The 20,453-nt window shown below is 44.4% G+C and overlaps 1 protein-coding gene across 1 annotated transcript in view; it reads right to left on the bottom strand.

Moving 5' to 3' along the window:
- The window catches only part of SECISBP2 (SECIS binding protein 2), a 76,119-nt gene that overhangs the window by 48,304 nt on the left and 7,362 nt on the right, over positions 1-20,453 (bottom strand). The window contains exons 2-4 of the mRNA XM_077469964.1: positions 17,142-17,302; positions 12,789-12,953; positions 776-886 (exon numbers count right to left, since the gene is read on the bottom strand). Coding sequence (XP_077326090.1) covers positions 776-886; positions 12,789-12,953; positions 17,142-17,302 — 437 coding nt within the window. The remainder of the gene's footprint in view (positions 1-775; positions 887-12,788; positions 12,954-17,141; positions 17,303-20,453) is intronic.

Raw genomic sequence — 20,453 nt, forward strand, 5'->3', positions numbered from 1 at the left:
AAGACTATATACAATAAATTTTTGAAATTTTTTCAATCAAGTGGTACTGTCAAAGTCCTTAATACCAGTCTATAGGGTCTTTTTTGTGCAACCTCTTTGATAGTATATGGTACCAGACATTTTTGTCCAAACATTAGAGGGTCCTCCCTGGTGGTCCATCCTCCCACTCTATTGACCATTCTTAATCCCTATGCTGCTAGATTAGTAAATAGATAGGAAAGTATATCATATTTACTTGTTTTAAAGGATAAGTTCACCTATGGGAACATGTTACATTACATGTAACACCTGTTTTCAGGGTGGAACACGTAACATGTTCCCACTGCTATAGCCACTCCCTGCGACAGCAGTCAGGTGAGCAGTTCCCTGTACTAGCTATCACTTTTTGAAAACAGCAGAGCCGCGCAGTGTTTCGCCCCCACAAGGCCACGTCATTCATACACAGAGCTCTGTGTATGAATGAACTACAAATCCCAACATGCTTTGCGGCTGTCGGCTTGTAGTTTTCAATCAACTACCATGGCACTGTTGAGCGCTGTGGTAGTTCATCAAGTCTTCCTGTCAGTGTGAAACTGCTTGGCTGTGCAATGTACGGGGCAGATAGCTCACACTGACAGTCTGCAGGAGACCTGCATGGCACCATCGCTGGTGGAATGCTTCTCAGGCTCTTTTCTATTGTCATTCATGGAGCTACACAGTTTTACCATGGGGATGTTTTAGAAAAGTTCTGATAAACGTGTGGCAGTAAAACATTTTCTAACATTTACTTTCTTACCAATGTCTCTCGAGGTCCCCGGCTGTAACTAGAAAAACTTCTATTTTCAGGTCTTAAACCTCTTTCAGCAACACCAGTAGAAGACATCAAGTCAGGGAATTCCTCATCATCCTTTTGGAAAAAAGGCTGTGTATGATAACCAGGTTTACAGAATATAAAATAAACAGCAGGGTTCTTTTAGAACAGAGTGCCCCTGCCTGACACACTTAAAGCGGAGTTCCAGTAATTTTTGTGTTTATTAAAAGTCAGCAGCTACAAAAAGTGTAGTGAGCCACTCACCTGTCCCAGTATCCAGCAGTGCACTTACCCCTGCCGTTTTCATCCTTTGTCCACCCTCGGTGGCGCTGACATCATCACTATGGGCACCCGGCTGTGGCAGCTTGCAGCTTCACAGCTGGGTGCCCACTGCGCATGCACGAGCGGCAATGCACTCTGTGACTGGTCCCCAAGTCTTGTTACCGATCATGTGTTCCAGAAGACTTCAGGATGGAGAACTTCTGCTTCTGATCCCCTAAGGCGACCGGAACGGAAGTGGGAGCGGGTACCTGTCAAAATCGGGTATCTGCTCCCCCAGGAGCCGGGAGGAAGCCTTAAAGAGGAAATTCCCCTTTGGTTTAAAGAGAAGTTATGTTTGGATATTATATTTAGAGAAGCTAGTTGTAAGATATATGACAAATGCATGCTGCCACATTGAGTAATGTGACACACTGCTTTGCTGGCAGTGTGCTAATCTATTGGTAGTCCTCCCTCGCTAGTCTCCTGCTAGTGATCGATGGCCTGTACTTCGCAGATTTACAGCTGTGCTCTACTCTACATTTCTTAATGATGGGATTTATAGTAACTGTACTACTGTACTATGAGGGCTATTAACCACTTGACCACTGAGCACTTAAACCCCCTTCCTAACTAGATCAATTTTCAGCTTTTGGCTCTCTCACACTTTGATTGACAATTACTCAGTCATGCAACACTGTACCCAAATGAATTTTTTGTCCTTTTTTTCACACAAATAGAGCTTTCTTTTGGTGGTATTTAATCACCGCTGGGTTTTTTATTTTTTGCGCAATCAAAAAAAGACTGAAAATTCAGTAAAAATAAAAAAAAATTCTTTGTTTCCTTTAAAATGTATGGCAGAGTATTGGCGAGTATTGCACAGTGTTGCAGAGTATTGGCAGAGTATTGCAGTTTTGCAGAGTATGGGCAGAGTATTGTCACTGAGCAGCGCTGTGGGCACTTCACATTCAGCCCACAGCGCTGCTGCAATCTCTCCCCTCTCACTGTACCGATCGGTACAGAGAGGGGAGGGAGGAACCGGCGCCATGACGTGACGCCGGTTTGTTTACAAGTGATCGCTCCGTCATTTGGACAGAGCGATCACGTGGTAAACAGCCGCGATCATCGGCCATTTACCATGACGCGGGGGCCCGCGGGAGTAAGATTCTGTGAGGACGCCCTCCCAGAATAAGCCGACCACGCTGTAGCCGTCTTTCGGCTATGGCCCGGTTGGTATGTGGTTAAATGGCTATGGCTAAGGATAAGTTCACCTTTAGTAACATGTTACACCCATATATTTAGGGTGTAACATTGTACTATTAAGCACCCTCCCGCCCCCCGACAAAGAGCAGGAGATCCTCTCCCAGCACCTGTTGGCACGTTTTAAAAACAATGCAGCTGTGTGGGGCTCCATCCGCAAAGCTGAGTCATTCATTCACAGGATTCTGAATGAATAAAATACTAAACTACAAGTCCTCTCTGACACTGCAGCAGATTATCTTGTAGTTCTTAATGGACTGCAAGGGCGCTGATGAGTGCCCTCATGGTTCATTCACTTTTCCTCCAGTTTTGTAACTGAAAGCCCATAGAGAGGTACAGGCACAAAGCTGGAGGGAAAGTGTGCAGGAGCCTGACACAGTGCACAGACAATCCACTGATCATGGGTGCAATTGCTCTGCTGGCTGCTGAGAAAAAATAAAAAAATGCAAATTTTTTACCTGCAAAAGCATGTGCATGCATTTTTTTTTATTTTTATTTTTTTAATGTATACTTAACGTTTAAATTTGGTGCAGATTTTAATACATATATTTTCTTTGAGTCTCTGGCTCTAATCACTTGCTTCAAAAAAAAAAAAATGAAATAAAATAAAAGCCCACTGGAATCCATGCGTCCTGCATGTAGATTAGGGGCCGCACGCATATATTAGGGGGGGTGGTGCCTTGTATGGACGAGCCGCCACTGATTTTAACTTCTTTTTTTAATTAAAACATGTTATACTTACCTGCTCTTTGCACAGATATTGCACAAAGTGTCCCCGAATCTCCTCTTGTGGGGACCCCCACCAGTGCTCTCTGTGCCTCCAAGCGGGGGGCAAACATGCGGGCATGCTCCTTAACTGGGCTATTTGAGTCTCTGCATTAAGGTAAAAACCTTTCAACTACTCCCCCAGCCCCCTTAAACACTTACCCGAGTTCATTATCACAGCCCTTCTGTTTCCAGATGGTGTTGTGGTCCAACTTCCCAAACGCAAATGCAGCGAGTCGTCTGCATGAGAGGCATTTTCCATCTGTCCTCCCTGGTACCCCTACCCAATGATCACACCAAAGAAAATGTCGTGTCTGTAGGAAACGCGGATATAGGAGTGACACCCGCTATTATTGTCCCGCTTGTCCTGGCTAACCTGGTCTCTGCATTGGTGACTGTTTCGAACGCTACCACACACTAGTGAAGTATTAGTATAGGGTACAGCACTGAACAGACTAGGACACACTTTCACAGGGTCTCGAAAAATGCCACCTCATTTTGAGAAACCCAAACCTGGAACCATTACAAAAAAATAAATATAAAAAAAAAAAAAAAAAAAGCCAAAAATTGTTGTTTTATTTTTTCTCTATTCTCTCTCTCTCTCTATTGTTCTGCTCTATTTACTGTATTTTTTAACTGCAATGTTTTATTGTTACTGTGCTTTATCATGTTTGCTTTTCAGGTATGCAATTATTTTATACTTTACTAATTACTGTGTTTTATTGTTAGCCATTATTTTCTTTTCAGGTACGCCATTCAGCTGCAGCACTGATTTATCTATCTCGACAGCAACAGCGTTTGCTCTCACGATGCGCAAATCAGTGACTCCAGCACTGTAGGAGGTAATTTCACCACCACGGTTAAAAAAAACAAAACAAAAAAGAAAAACACACGGTGTATGCCCATCATTAGAAGTGGGTGCAGGGCAGTATTCTAATGGTGGGTATCACCGATCAATCTCTTTTTTCATTCAGCCCACAGGATGCATGAAAAAAAAGAACTTTATAATATATGCCCAAAAAGGACCAGCGACATACTGGTATGTTGCTGGACTTTGAGTGGTTATACCAGAATGATGCCTGCAGGTTTAGGCATCATCTTGGCATCATTCTTTTCAGCCAGCAGTCAGCTTTTATGTAAAAGCAATCCTAGCGGCCAATTAGATGCTAGACTGCTTTTAAAAGCAGTGGGTTGAAACGTTCCATGGTTTTCTCTGGCTCTCCTGTCCCACTGGGGAACCTGAGAATGTAGCCGCTGGTTTCCACCAGCTGACCATAGAGTTGCTCGAAGACCAGAATGGCTCCAATCATCTCTATGGCCTAAGGAACCGGAAGCTACGAGCATTTCATGACTTCGGTTTTGCCCGATATAAACAGCGCCATTGGGAAATCATCTCATCACACCGATCTTGGTTTAGTCAGATGCTTTGAGGGCAGAGGAGATATCGAGAGTCTAATGGACCCCATTTTTTTTTTTAAAGAGTACATGTCATTACCTATTGCTATCATAGGGGATATTTACATTCCTTGAGTTAATATAAAAAAAAATAATAAAAAGAAGGGGAAGGAGCAGACCTGTCCCCCCCCCCCCCCCCGTGCAAGGTGAACACAAGCATCGGTCTGGCGTCATAAGTAAACAGCAATTGCACAATGCATGTGTGCAGGCATCACCACAAATGTCAGATTGAGGGCAGTCATTTTAGTAGTAGGCTCCCTCTGTAAATCTAAAGTGGCAACCTGTATAGGCTTTTACAAAAGGAAGTAGTTTGTCGCCACTGCACGGTTGTGCGCAATTACTCGGAATAAGATCATCTTTTACCAAAGATTTGGGCAATATAGTGTGTTTTAGTGCAAAAAAAAATATATAAAATATATATATATATTTGGGGGTTTAGAGCAATTTTCTAGCAAAAAAGATATTTGTTCATGTAAACAAAAATGACCAGTTACACTTACCGGTAACGTCTTTTCTAGGAAATCTTCCAGGACGGCACACCTGAGAGATGACTGGTCCACCTGACAGGAAACACAATCAACAACAAGTTTAAAAGTCCCCACCCCTCCCTCAGACCCTCAGTTATGGTAAAGAAAATCCCACACCGGTGTCAGAGGGAACATTCTGTGAGGAATCAATATACCACACCAATAAAACAAGGGTAGGGAGTAGGCCTGCCGTCCTGGAAGATTTCCTAGAAAAGACGTTACCGGTAAGTGTAACTGGTCATTTTCTCCAGTCATCTTCCAGGACGGCACACCTGAGAGGATAAGCAAGAAGTTCAGGCCTACTTTTAGGGCGGGACAACCGCTTGTAGGACCTTCCTGCCAAATGCCAAATCCTGAGGGGACAACAGCTCCACTCTGTAGTGCCTCAGAAAAGTTCTATGGCTCGTCCATGTTGCTGCTCTGCAGATCTTGTCGATTGAGGCGCCTGCCCTCTCTGCCCAGGAGGTCGCCAGGGATCTGGTTGAATGCGCCTTAAGGCAGGTTGGTACTGGTTTACCTGCCTGCCTATAAGCAATAGATATGGTTTGTCTAACCCATCTAGCTATCGTTGTCTTAGAAGCTTGTAGACCCTTTCTCTTCCCTGAGAAGGTGATCAATAAGTGATTGGATCTCCTAAAGTCTTTCACTCTTTCCAAATAGGCTAGGAGACAACGCCTGACATCTAAGAAATGGAACCTTTCCTCTTCCTTATTCTTGGGATTCTGGCAAAAAGACGGGAGAATAATCTCCTGCGTCCTGTGAAATAGTGAAGCCACCTTTGGCCAATAAAGAGGATCCTGAGTGAGGATTACCCTATCCTCTAGGATGCGCAAAAAAAAAACAGCTCTTTAATCGAAAGGGCCTGTATATCACCCACCCTTCTGGACGTAGTGATAGCCAGAAGGAAGGCCAACTTAAAATGATAAAAGTTTAACAGAAATTTGAGCCACTGGCTCAAAAGGCCCCCTTGTTAGGGCATCTAATACCAAGGACAGGTCCCATGGAGGGCAACTGACCGACCTGACTGGAACTACCCTTTCCCTGGCCAACAAAAATCTTTTTATCAGCGGCTCCTGTCCTAGCTTCCTATCAAAAAACACGGACAGGGCTGCCACCTGGACTTTGAGGGTGCTGACTGAAAAACCCTGGTCCACCCCCTCTTGAAGAAAGTCTAGGATGGTAGGTATCATCTGGAGAACCCCCTCCTTAGACTGCAGCCAATGGGAGAAAACTTTCCAGACTTTTGCATAAATTTTTCTGGTGACGCCTTTCCTACTGAGGAGAAGAGTGTCTATCACTCTCTCCGAACAGCCCCTGTCACGGAGTATTTCCCTCTCAATAGCCATGCTGTCAGAGAGAGACGTCCCGGGTCGGGGTGAAAGACTGGACCCTGACTGAGCAGGTCTCGTTGCACCGGCAGATGCAACGGGGGAGCTACCGAGAGACTCTGAATGGTGGGAAACCAAACCCTCTTGGGCCACCAGGGTGCTATTAGCACCAGGTCTGTCCTTGAGTAGGTTAACTTCTGTAGGACTCTGGGAAGGAGTACCAGTGGGGGAAAGGCATAAGCCAGCCTGAAATTCCACACCTGTACAAGAGCGTCTATCCCTTTTGCTTCTTGATCCTTGTAAAGGGAGAAAAATCTACTGACCTTCGCATTCCTCCGGGAAGCGAATAAATCTATTTCTGGCTTGCCGAAATGTCTGCAAACCAGGAAGAAGATTTCTTTGCTCAATCCCCATTCCCCTGAAGGATGGGCTGTCTGCTTAAGAAATCTGCCTGTAGATTGAGTGAGCCTTTTATATGAACCGCTGACAGTGAAAGGACCTTCCTTTCTGCTTCCCCAAGGATTTACTGCGCTAACCCCCTCAGTTTGCAAGACCTTGTTCCTCCTTGGTGATTTAAGTATGCCACCGTGACCTGGTTGTCCGAGAGGACCTGAACCTCTCTGTCCTGCAGCTACTGTTGGAAATAGTCTAGGGCCTTGCCTACAGCCAGGAGCTCCCTGAAATTGGAGGATTCCCTGGCTTGGCTGTGGTTCCAAGACCCTTGGGCATACTGGTCTACCAGATGAGCCCCCCAGCCCCAAGCGCTGGAGTCCATGGTCAAGACTAATGGGTTTACCTGGGCCCAGGGGCGACCTTTCACCAAATCAGGTTACTGCCGGTATGCAGGCCGTCATGAGGCCCAGCAGTCTCATTATATATCTCAGAGAGGCTTCTCTTCTTTCGAGAAGGGTGACAACCGCATTCTGGACCTTCACTACCTTTTCCGCTGGTAAGAACACCCTCTGTGCCTGTGAATCTAACAGGTAGCCTAGGTATAGTTTGGACTGAGAAGGTGTCAGTAAGGACTTCTCCCGGCTGACCAACCAGCCCAAGGTTTCCAGAACCTCTAACACAATGTCTCTGTCTATCACTGCTTGCTTCTGATCCACACTGTAGATCAGCAAGTCGTCTAGGTAGGGTATTAACCTTATGCCCTGTAGGTGTAGATATGCTACGACCTTGGCCATCACTTTTGTGAATAACCTTGGGCTTGCCGCCAGCCCAAAGGGAAGAGCTCTGAACTGCCAGTGTTCTACTCTCTGCTGTATATGGACTGCGAACGTAGGTATCTCTGATACTCGGGAGCAAAGGGTACATGTAAATATGCGTCATTCAGGTCCAGAGTGACCATAAAAACTCCTGCCTGAAGATGTTTTCTTACTGAGTAAATACTTTCCACCCTGAACCTCTTCTGAAGTAAGTAACGGTTTAGTGCTCTCAGATTTATTATTAAACGAAATCTGCCTGAGGGTTTTGGAACCACAAATACGTGTGAGTAAAAACCCTGGGCTAATTGACTGGCTGGTACTGGAGCAATGGTTCCTTGCTCTGCCAGCTCCTTTAAATTTTCCAGTAAACCCGCTGCCCTGGCTGGGTCCCTGGGAGGAAAGGTAATTAGAAAATTCTGAGGGGGAAGACTTTGGAATTCCAGTCTGTACCCTACTTCTAAGAGATTTAAAATATATGGACTCTGCGTCATCCTTTTCCAATGGGGAAGGAAGTTGCTGAGTCTTGCGCCCACTCCTATGGTGGCGCATTTACCCTCTTTCTGAGAGGTTCCGGAACTGGAAAAAAGAATTGTACTCTTATCCTTTCCTTTTCCACCTCTTCCTTTGTTCAACTTTCCCTTTATGATGAGTCCTTGAGTGGGGGCCTCGAAAAAATTTCTTACCCCTTTCCCTCTTGGGTTTTACCGGGAACTTCTTTCCCTTTTCAGTAGATCGGGACAAAACCTGATCCAAGCCTGACCCAAACAACAGGGAACCCTCAAAGGGAATGCCACACAAACGGGATTTGGAAGTGAAATCTCCATCCCAGGTCTTTACCCATAGGGCCCTCCTGGCGGAGTTTAAGAGTGCTGCTGTCTTAGCTGTGGTCCTAACAGTCTCCACCGCTGCATCTGCCACATATGCTACCTCTCGACTGATTACCTCCAGTGATTCTAAAATATCTTTAGTCTCCTCACCCCGGGAGACGTGATCTATTGATTTGCCAAGCCAGGTGTCTGTATTTCTGGCTACTCAGGCGGAAACTAGGGCCGGCGCCATTGCTGCCGCATTCGCCTCCCAGGCCCCTTTTAGTAAAGTCTCAGATTTCTTATCCATCTGATCTTGGATATTTCCAGAATCTTCAAAGGATAAATCCGACCTCTTGGACACCTGTGCCAGGGCTGCATCCAAACGAGGGTTTTTTTAAAAAATCTTTCCTCCTCCTCACACTTAAAGGGACACCTTCTTTTCCAAGCTTACAGTCTGAGAAGCTTACGTTCAGGTTCCTTCCACTCTCTGAGGACTATCTCCTTCAGAGACTGGTGGATGGGAAAGGTTCTGGCCTGCAACCTTCCTAGGCCCCTATACACCCTGTCCTGTGCTGAAACTTGGGTAGAGGGGACCTGGATATCCTCCGAGGTGTAAATGGCCTTTAAAAGACCCTCCATGTCCTCACTTGGGAACAAAAAACCCCCAGGTTTTGCCTCCCCCTGGCTATCCTGGTCCGAATCCTCCCCAGAAGTAACTTCTGGGACCTGACCTTCCTCCACTCAGACAATAGGGAGGCCTGGCCCTGGCTCTCCGTATAGGATGTGGAAAAATTTTCTTGTGGGTGAGGAATCTCTCTCTCAGAGGGACTCTCATCCTGCTCTTCACTAGAGTAGTTTGAAAAGATTGAAGGGTGGCTAACATTTCAGACTGTAAAGCCCTACCTTCCTTCACGACCTGAGCGGTCTCCCTGCCTGCGAGTTTAAAGATATACCTATCGCAGAAAGGTTTGCTGTGGTCCTGTGCTAATTTAGCATTACAATAACCACAGCGTTTGGACTTTGAAGTAGCCTTTCCTATAGACCTACAGGCTGACCCCTGGGCAGAGCCTTCAGTCCCTGGAAAATAGGAATTTAACAATTAGCTACTCAAGTCTAAAAGGGCCAAGGGGAGTCTACCTCAGAGTACCCCGCCCCTCAAAACACAGCTGGATCACTCACCCCCTGTGGCGACCTCAATAGCTGTCTGCTCAGACGGACCTTCCAGTTCCATGACGATTTTAGCTGCCCTGCAGAATCGCTGGGTTAAGGCACAGTCCTGAGCGTTCCCCTGTTTGCCTTTGAAAGTGCTGCAAGGTAAACGGCGTTTTCACAAACAGTAGCCGGGGTGCTTCACTGCAGCCTCTGCTGTTTGAATATTCCCGCCGGTCGGCGCCATCTTTAGGAGGTCCGTCGGCCGGAAGTGACGTACGGCCTCTTCCGGACCTGCGCTGTGCAGTTGGAACGCACGCCAATGCGTCCAGACCTCCCAGCCTCCATCCAGAAATCCGATGGCCGGAAGTGATGCATCCGGACTTCCGGACCTGCGCCGTAGAGCTGGAACGCACGCCACCGCGTTCAGCACTGGAGGAATGCAGCTTACCACCAACGAACAGTCGCTCAAGGTAGGCAAACACAAATGGGGAGCAGCACGTTTAGGACAACTCCCCTGTCCCACGAAGCTGCAAACAGGGCTCCTAAAGGAGACCTTAAGCGAGGACTATCTCCCCCAGGTGTCTCTGGGGGTTGCAAGGGAGAAAGGCAGACCCTGTCCGCTGAGCCCCACAAACAAGGATAATCCTCTCTAGGAAAAAGCGAGGTCCCAGACCTCTCCATAAAAAAAATAAAAGGAGAAACTTGGTTTCGCTGTCATCTGTGGGAAACACAATCAAGAACTGAGGGTCTGAGGGAGGGGTGGGGACTTTTAAACTTGTTGTTGATTGTGTTTCCTGTCAGGTGGACCAGTCATCTCTCAGGTGTGCCGTCCTGGAAGATGACTGGAGAAAAGTGTCTGAAAGGGCTTTGTCTTCAAGTGGTTAGAAGAGTGGGTGATGTGTGGCATAAGCTTCTAAATGTTGGCCATAAAATACCATGACAGGTCAAACCCCCCCCCCCCCATGAACCCTTTTTGGAAAGTAGACACCTCAAGCTATTTGCTGATAGGCAAATTGAGTCCATGAAATATTTTATATTTTGCCACAAGTTTCGTGAAAATTACAACAGTTTCCCCCCCCCCCACAAAGTTGTCACTAAATGATCTACTGCTCAAACATGCTATGGGCATATGTGAAATTACACCCCAAAATACATTCTGCTGCTTCTCCCGAGTATGGAGATACCACGTGTGGGACTTTTTGGCAGTCTAGCCGTGTACAGGACCCTGAAATCCAAGCACCGCTTTCAGGCTAAAGGGTGTAAATTTTTTATTTCACTCCTCACTACCTATCACAGTTTTGAAGGACACGAGATGGCACAAAACCACCCCAAATGACCCTATTTTGGAAAGTAGACACCTCAAGCTATTTGCTAAGAGGCATGGTGAGCATTTTGCAGCTCTCATTTGTTTTGGAAAATGAAGAAAGAAAAAAAAAAAAAATAATATATATATATATATATATATATATATATATATATATATATATATATATATATATATATATATATATATATATATATATATATATATATATATATATATATATATATATATATATATATATATATATATATATATATATATATAGCACTTAAATTAAATCTGAGAGAAGTATGGAGGCTGCCATTACTCACCTCTTCTAGCTAGTGCTAGTTGCCTGGCTACCATACTGGCCTCCACAGCCCAATGCTCCAGTGAGTGACTGACGGAGCACAGAGAACTGACGTGTTTGGTCACTCCGTTCTCAGTCTTAAAGCCAGTGGGGGACAGTATAAAGGTATATTTAGGCTCACAGTCTCCTTAAAAGCATATCTAAATTCAAAATTTAGATTAATATACTCCTATTAATCTGAACAATCTTGAAGTTTCTAAACTTACTTTGTATCCCCTATAAAATTCTAAGTAAACAGAGGAGAAGCTGCAAAGCATTCAGGAAATCCAGTAAGTTGTGAAAAAAAGATGGCCAGCGGACAGGCAGAACTCACATCATGAAAGGAGATTTCTAGATTGTCAAAAATAACTATTGCTTGTATTACAATTATATTGCTGAGTATGCTGTGACTACAGAACTCCTTTAACTGAATATATATACTATATAACTATACATTTTTCAAATTTTCAAGCCGTTGTGACAAAAAGCGAGATCTGCAAAATACTCACCATCCCTCTCAGCAAATAGCTTGGGGTGTCTACTGTGCTATCTGGACATTTCATGGCCTCCGAAACCGTCATAGGTAGTGAGGAGTGAAATCAAGAATTTACGCCCTTAGAAAGCCTCAAGGCGGTGATTGGTTTTCAGGGTCCTGTAGGAGGCTAGGCTCCCAAAAAGGATTGGGGTCTTATAGACCCCAGATCCCTCCATGAAGGAGTACCTGTCACTGTCAATTACTGTTACAAGGGATGTATACATTACATTCCTTGTGACAGCAATAAAAAAAATAAAAATGTAAAAAAAAGGTACAGTGTAAAAATAAATAAAATAAAAATAGGCTTGTTCTTCAACATGTTATACTTGCCTGCTCTGTTACAGCGGTTTTGCACACAGCAGCCCAGATCCTCTCTTCTCAGGTCCCTCGCCAGTGCTCCTGGCCCCTCCCTTCTGCTGAGCACCCCCCCCCAGAAAGTAGCTTTTTATAGGGGCACCCGAGCTGAGCCTCTACTCTTTGTGCGGCTCGGCTCGGCCCCCTCATTGGCTCACTGACTTTGATTGAAAGCATCGGGAGCCAATAGCTCACACAACATGGCCGTGCAACATCGCTGGATCGAGATGGGCTCAGGTAAGTATTAAGGGGGCTGATGTACACAGGTTTTTTCTTTATATGAATGCATAGAAAGCATTAAGATTAAAAAAAAAAAAAAAACCTTCTGCCTTTACAACCACTTTAATTCTTCCAATATGTACCATTTGTGTGGTGTGACTGCCTAACTAAACAGTCCATTTAACCTACTACATTAAAAACAGGCACAGACTACAGTCATTGGTACATATCACTGGTCTGACAGACTAAATCTAAACCAGAATTTATATGTGGTCAGCTGAATCTTTTAATGTTTTATTTTTATTCAATATGTTGTTCATTTTTGTAAGAAATTTCAAAAATATCCGATCATTGCAGACAGGTTATCTCGAATACATACAAACATATTACAAATATTTATGAATTGAAATATTTTAATACAGATTAAAAAAATATATATAAAAAAAAAAATGAAGGCTAATAATTTCACAACTTACTTGAAATTTTGGGGGTTCCTGTATAACAATGTTCTCATTTGCAAACTTTACATTTTCAGGGTGTTCGTTTGGACTCTGTTTATTTTTCTTCTTTCTCTTTCTCTTTTTCTTTGCAACCACTTCCTCAGCCTCTGTTTCAGTAGCTAAATTAGGAGATGGCAACATCTAGGGGGAAAAAAAAAAAGAAATAAAAAAGTTCATTAAATAAGCTACTACTATATTTTACCTGACAATCAATACAATTACAGCATGTTATGAGTTCTCCAGAGTCAAGATATATTGGAGGTTTTTAAAGGTCTCTGGGGATCAGAGACATACAAAAATGTATTGATTCTGAAATACATTTCCTTGTTGAGAACACACAGTGCATTCATACCACTTGAAATTTTTCAAGTTTTGTCATGTTACAACCAAAAACATAAATGTATTTTGTTTGGATTTTATGAGATAGACCAACCTAAAGTGGCACATAATTGTGAAGTGTAAGAAAAATTATAAATAGTTTTTAAAAATTTTTTTTACAAATAAATATGTGAAAAGTGTGGCGTGCATTTCTATTCAGACCCCTTTACGCCGATACACGTAACATCTAGCGGAACCAGTTGCCTTAATAAGTCACTTAATTAGTAAATCGAGTCCACTTGTGTGTACTTAATCTCAGTATAAATACAGCTGCTCTTTGAAGCCCTCAGAGGTTTGTCAGTTAGAGAACCTTAGTAAACAAACAGCATCATGAAGGCCAAGGAACACACCAGACAGGTCAGGGTTAAAATTGTAGAGAAGTTTAAAGCAAGATTAGGTTATAAAAAATATACTAAGCTTTGAACATCTCATGGAGCACTGTTCAATTCATCATCCAAAATGGAAAGAGAATGGTAAACTGACAGGCCGGGAAAGAAGAGCATTAATCAGAGAAGCAGCCAAGAAGCCCATGGTAACTCTGGAGAAGCTGCAGAGATCCACAGCTCAGGTGGGAGAATCTGTCCACAGGACAACTATTAGTTGTGCACTCCACAAATCTGGTCTGTATGGAAGAGTGGCACGAAGAAAGCCATAAGAAGTCCTGTTTGCAGTTTGCAAGAAGCCATGTGAAGGACACAGCAAACATGCGGAAGAAGGTGCTCTGTCAGACGAGACCAAAAATTTAACTTTTTGGCCTAACAGAAAAACGCTATGTGTGGCAGAAAACTAACATTGCACATCACCCTGACCACCCACTGTGAAACATGGTGATGGCAGCATCATGTTGTGGGGATGCTTTTCTTCAGCAGGGACAGGGAAACTGGTCAGAGTTGATGAGAAGATGGATGGAGCCAAATACAGGGCAATCTTAGAAGAAAACCTGTTAGAGTCTGCAAAAGACTTGAGTGGAGGTTCACCTTCCAGCAGGACAACAACTCTAAACATACTCCCAGAGCTACAATGGAATGGTTTAGATTAAAACATATTCATGTGTTAGAATAGCTCAAAGTCCAGACCTAAATCCAATTGAGAATCTGTGGCAAGACTTGAAAATTGCTGTTCAGACGCTCTCCATTCAATCGGACAGAGCTTGAGCTATTTTGCAAAGAAGAATGGGCAAACATTTCACTCTCTAGATGTGCAAAGCTGGTAGAGACATCCCCAAAAGGTTGTTCTACAAAGTATTGACTCAGGTGGGCTAAATACAAATGTACGCCACACTTTTCACATATTTATCTGTTAAAAAAAAATGATTTAAAAACATTTATAATTTTCCTTCTATTTCACAATCATGTGCCACTTTGTGTTGGTCTATCACATAAAATCCCAATAAAACACATTTACATTTTAGGTTGTAACATGACAAAATGTGGAAGATTTCAAGAGGTATGAATACTTTAAGGCACTGTGTGTGCGTGCAATAGAGATTAAAACCTGGTGATCTTAATGAATTCAGAGGATAGTGGCTAAAAGCACTCTAAATCCATTCCGCTGCTGATATGGATATCAAGGGGTCATTTCTTGACCCCAAGGTGTACCATTAAATTACTCTGATCCTTGATTGAGAATTATATTTGCCAGCATTGCGTACAGTGGGGCATCATGCGATCTAAGCTATTTACTCTTGTTTAGACTACCCAGCTGTGACATGTTTTGTCAGATGAGTGAGAGAAAAACTTCTGAAATGGGAAAATAAAAAGTATGCACTTTTGTTACCTTTACCCATACTAATAATATAGAAGTATTTTTGTTACCCTCTCTGTACTTTGACCTCTTGTCACTGTGAGAGGAGAGAGGAGGGGAGGAGAGAGGAGAGAAGATCTCATAATAGGGGACTCAGATAACAAGAATAGTTGTACCACTTCTCACTATTCGAGAAAATGTTTTAAGCTTTAGGCTGGGTTCACACTGCTGCGGGGGGAGATCCGGATGTGATTCGCACCGCAAATCACATCCGATCTCCGTAGCGATGCGAGTTCAGCCATACAGATAGTATGGCTGAATTCGCATTGCTCCCGCAGCAAACTCGCACGGGACCCTTTTTTTGGTCCGCAACAGAATCGGATCGCATGGGGGGTTCACACCATGCGATCCGATTCCTGTGCGAGTCGGCAGATCGCACTGCGATATGCGGACAGATCTGGGGGTGTCATTAACATATCATTGACACTCCCAGCCGTCCGCATAGGGCAGTGTGAACTGCCGGCGGGAGGTGTGCGATGCGGGAAAACGCCGCGGATTCGCGGCGTTCCCGCATCGCAGCGGTGTGAACCCGGCCTTAATGTGGTTGTAAAGTCAGAAGGTTTTTTTTTTCTCCTAATGCATTCCTTGCATTAAGATAAAAAAACCTTCTGTGTGCATCACTCATGCTTACCTGAGCCCCATCTTGATCCAGCGATCTTTCACAAGAGTCATGGCTGTCTGGGACTCCCCTCCTCTTAAGCTGAGGCAGCAGAGGGGTGCCATTGGCTCCCGCTGCTGTCAAAGAAAGTGAGCCAATGAGGAGAGAGGTGGTGGGGTGGAGCCATGACTCCAAGCCTAAATAGACACACACAGCACAACTACTACGGTCACCCTCTTCTATCCTTCGTTCCCTCGCATCTTCAATATCTCCCTCACTGCTGGCACCTTTCCCTCCCCTCTAAAACATGTGCTGATCACCCCCATACTTACTACCTTCATGCCTAAGGCCCCCTTCACTCATGCCTGCAGTTTGTTTCATCAATTCAGCCACATTCTTTCTGAGAAAAAAACGTATACGTATAAACGTTTACATCAGTTCTTTACATCCACTTAAGTCAAAATTTTCCAGAGCCTCTCCCAATCTGTCCAGGTATCTCTGTCCACTTATAGGAGATCCCTGAAAGCTCATCTCTTCAGGGAAGCCTATCCTGCTTTCAACTAATAACCACATTTTTTATTTCTCACATCAGTTCATCTCTCACAGTTATTACTTTTTGTTCCACCAGCCCCTCCCTATTAGATTGTAAGTTTCCAGGAGCAGGGCCCTCCTAACCCTCTTGTATTGTTGCTGTATTATCTCCCCTTTGCAACAGCGCTGTTCAAACTCTTGGCACTAAATCCTGTATAATAATATAATAATGTAGTGTGGCTAATTTGTGTTCATGTTGTGTGTACACTGTAGAAGTGTGCGGTCTCTCAGACTCATAAATTACACATCTCATTGGACTGAACTAGTTCCACTGTGTGAGCAACCTTCCAATTTCAGCAAGTGCCATCATCTTGGCTATGATATGTATATTTAAAAGGCTTACTTTTTAAGCCTAGTAGATTTATTAATTTTTATTTTATTTATTTTTTTATATATTGTTTTTTTTATTCAAAATGCCTTTGAAAAGCCATTTTATAACAAAGGGACAGACCACCCAAAACTGAGATTTCTGTTTTTGGTAGCTATTGGCAAGTTAAACCACCTGACAATCTGAAGGACTCCATTAGTGAGATTGCTGTGCTTGATCTACTGGGTCTGCAACACCTACTGTGGGCATAATGAAGGATTCTGACTCCTCCTGTTGAGTTTTCTATTTATTTTAAATTATATGGAATACAACAAGGAGTAGAAGAACATCCACAAAAGGTAGGTGAAAGCACCTAGGACTTTCAGCTGGACAGGAACAGAATCAGGAATTCTAGCAGGGAGCGCTCACTCTTGGGAATATCCAAAGGCATACAAGAAGCCAGAAGCGGATTCAACCCACCTAAAAAATATTACCTAAAAGCAGAACCCCTTATTAAAAAGCAATTTGCATAATGTATCAGATTGAGATATTATACGATAAAGTATGATATAGTAGCTTTACACATTTGGGTTTTAGCTCTATTCCAGTTTTTTCTACTTAAAATAAATAAATAAAAGGGAAGGAGACGTACCTTATTCCAGCCCTGTGATTTTGCATCCTTAGCAATGCTAGGTGAAGAACATACAGGTTTCACGAAGGTAGCTGGAGGGATCCTAACTTTTGGAGGTTGTTTCACTTTGCTGGCCCATGTCTCTTGACTAAAAGGGCTGCTAAAAGACACTTGTGATGTATCTAGAAGGAAAAAGCACACACAAAAATAACCAACTAGGAAAATTAAGGCTAGCCCTAGATGAGCACACAGACCAAGTGGCTGGTAATATCTGCCAGTCTTCTAAATTATTCACATTGCAATAATTGTCTGACATTGACAGCAAATGATAGGTTTTAGCCTACTTTTCTTCTCCATACAGTAGGAAAAGATTGGGCCAGATAGTTCCCCCTATGTAGCAAAGACCTTTTCAGCACTTCAATTATGCTTTAATGCAGACAAAATGATAAGGACTATAAGCAGAATATAAGACATATTTATACATCTGGTCTGTAGCTGCCTGCACTAAAACGCAAAGTACAGTAACACGTAGTAACCAGTCATTTTTGCTGTCTGTGGCCCATTGGGGAGAGTTATCAACTTTCTGTCACTGTAGCTAAAAGTGAGCGAAAATCCAATCCTTGACTTTGAATCTGTACAGGAACAGAGGGATTGTCGCCAAGAAAGAAAAGAAGGGTAAACTCTCTACTTTTCTTTAAAAGTGCAAGGCACTGTTGGCTAGAACTGGCACTTCATGCACAGTAAAATGTGGCGGTTTACCACGTAGTTGTGGCCTAGGGTTTGTTGTGTCAGGCAGTGATATGCTCTGTTTCAGTGCATTGCACTGTTTACTATACTTTTGTTTAAACATTTGTCTATCAGCGTAGTATATAAATAGCAGCTGGTAGAATGGGATTTTAAAAAACACTCCTGGCTGTTGCAGCAGCTAAAAATGTGTTTACATTTATTTGGTCAGTGCTGGGCTTTCTCATGGAAGGGATTCAGGCAGCTGTAAAGCCACCCGATCACTTCTGCACCCTGACGATGGTACCGCTCATCCCACCTATAATGTTTAATGCCCATCACGGCAGGTGTTAGTGTAACAGAGGGAGATCAGCAAGCATCTGTCTGCCGATCTCCCTTCTGGTGAAAAAACACAGCGCCAAGCCAGTCTCTGTGTGCTGGAATGACGAAGATACCGGTGCTGGTAAGGGACCATTGGAAAGGTGGGTATTAACCCCTTTAGTTCCACTTTAAATGACATCACCTGCTTGCCTTTCCACCTTGTCCAATCATTGTATTCCATTAAAAATATACAAGGTGTTTGTTGAATAGTGGTGGTGCCAAGCGAGTGAAGCCCTGTGGTCAGTGTGCAAAAGGCCAGATGATCGTGGCAATCAACATAGTAGAGAGTACTGCAGTGATTTCCAGCTTCAATGGTGGGTCATCATCTAAAAGGATTATACCCATTTTAAAATTCATCCTTAAAGTATAACTAAAGGCAAAACCTGTTTTTGTTCGTTTTGGAAAAAGTGGAGAGGGATTAGAACGCTTGACAATTTTTATTGCTGTCTGTGCTCCATTTAGGAAATGCCCCCTCTCTATTTGTCCTGTTTACCATTATCATTGAAAGTGAAAGTAAAAGAAAATCCCAAATTTTGGGTTGTCCCCAGAAAAGTAATAGTGGGGAAATCTTCCAATGAGGACACTAGTTCTGGTTACCTAAGGGTCCCCATGGGATTCCCTTCATTAGCAGGGATTTCCTGTCAATTCCTGTTTGGCTATGGGACAAGAAGTGAAGGGAAATCTCCACAATGGGATACAGATGGCAAAGAAAAAATATCTGACAGGGGTTAAAACCCTCCCTTACTCTATCCAAAATGAAAAAAAAAAAATTTTGCCTATAGTTCTACTTTAACTTCAAAGGAGTGCGATAAACTTACACTTCATTCATGGTCTATGCACAGAAGTGTGTTTCAATGTGCTGCAGAACAATGAAGCATATCTACTTTTTTCTACACCGCACATCACACCAGCATTGTAGTGCGAATAGGGACAGGGAAGGAGGAAAAAAATAAAAAAAATAAATAAACGAGGGAAGGTGATGGTGGAAAGAAGGAACCTAATCAACATGTTAAGCCGCGTACACACGGGCGGACTGTCTGGCCAACTTAGTCCGTCAGACAATCCGACGGACAGTCCGTCATACTTTCGAATGAACGGACTTGACCACACACACCACTTTTTGAGCGGACTAATACGGCGTACTAAGTCCGCCATACTATCCGCCCTACTTTTGAAATGAACAGACTCGCCCACACACGCGGAGGAAAGTCCGCTCATTTCGAGCGCGTCTCCAGGTAGGCGGGGCCCGCGAAGGACACATCGCTGACCCCGCCGCCTGGTATGGACTTAAAGGGGAACCCCAACACTGAAAAAAAAAAAATCGGCTTGGGGGACCCCCCCCCCCCCCCCCCCCAAGTCCACAACAGACCCTTGTCCGAGCACGCTACCCGGCCGGCCAGGAAAAGGGGGGCGAGCGAGCGCCCCCCCTCCTAAACCGTACCAGGCCGCGTGCCCTCAACATGGGGGGGTGCCTTGGGGAAGGGGGGGCCTCGCGCCCCCCCCCACCCCAAAGCACCTTGTCCCCATGTTGATGAGGACAAGGGCCTCTTCCCGACAACCCTGGCCGTTGGTTGTCGGGGTCTGCGGGCGGGGGGCTTATCGGAATCAGGGAGCCCCCTTTAATAAGGGGGCCCCCGGATACCGGCCCCCCACCCTATGTGAATGAGTATGGGGTACAATGTACCCCTACCCATTCACCTGTAAAATAAAAGTACAAAAAAAACACGAGATAAAATACTTTATTGCACAGCTCCGGGGGTCTTCCGTCTTAGGGGGTCTTCTCGCTGGACTCCTCCGCTATCTTCTTGTAGCTCTTTTGCTAGCGGAGGAGTCCGGCTTTCTTCCTCGCCGCCGGCCTCTTCTCCCGACTTCGGGGGTCTTGTCCCCCTCTTCGGTTCTTCTGCCGGGCCACCGCGCCTTCTTATAGCCCTTTTACAGGCGGTGGCCCGGTCTTCTGTCGCCGCCGCCTTCCGTTCTTCTCCTTCAGGAGATATTGCCTCGACGATCTCTCCGGCCGGAATGCCAGGGACGCACTGCGCGGCCACTTATATAGGGACAAGGGGCGGTGTCACATGGCTTGGTCACATGGGTTGATGTCACATGGGGACTATGACATCGTAAGGGGGCGGGGTCACCATGTGACACCGCCTCATGTGACATAAAGCCATGTGACACCGCCCCTTGTCCCTATATAAGTGGCCGTGCAGTGTGTCCCTGGCATTCCGGCCG

Source organism: Lithobates pipiens, unplaced genomic scaffold (assembly GCF_037356315.1).
Source record: "Lithobates pipiens isolate NorthernLeopardFrog02 unplaced genomic scaffold, aLitPip1_a1.2 Scaffold_11, whole genome shotgun sequence".
Lineage (NCBI taxonomy): Eukaryota > Metazoa > Chordata > Amphibia > Anura > Ranidae > Lithobates > Lithobates pipiens.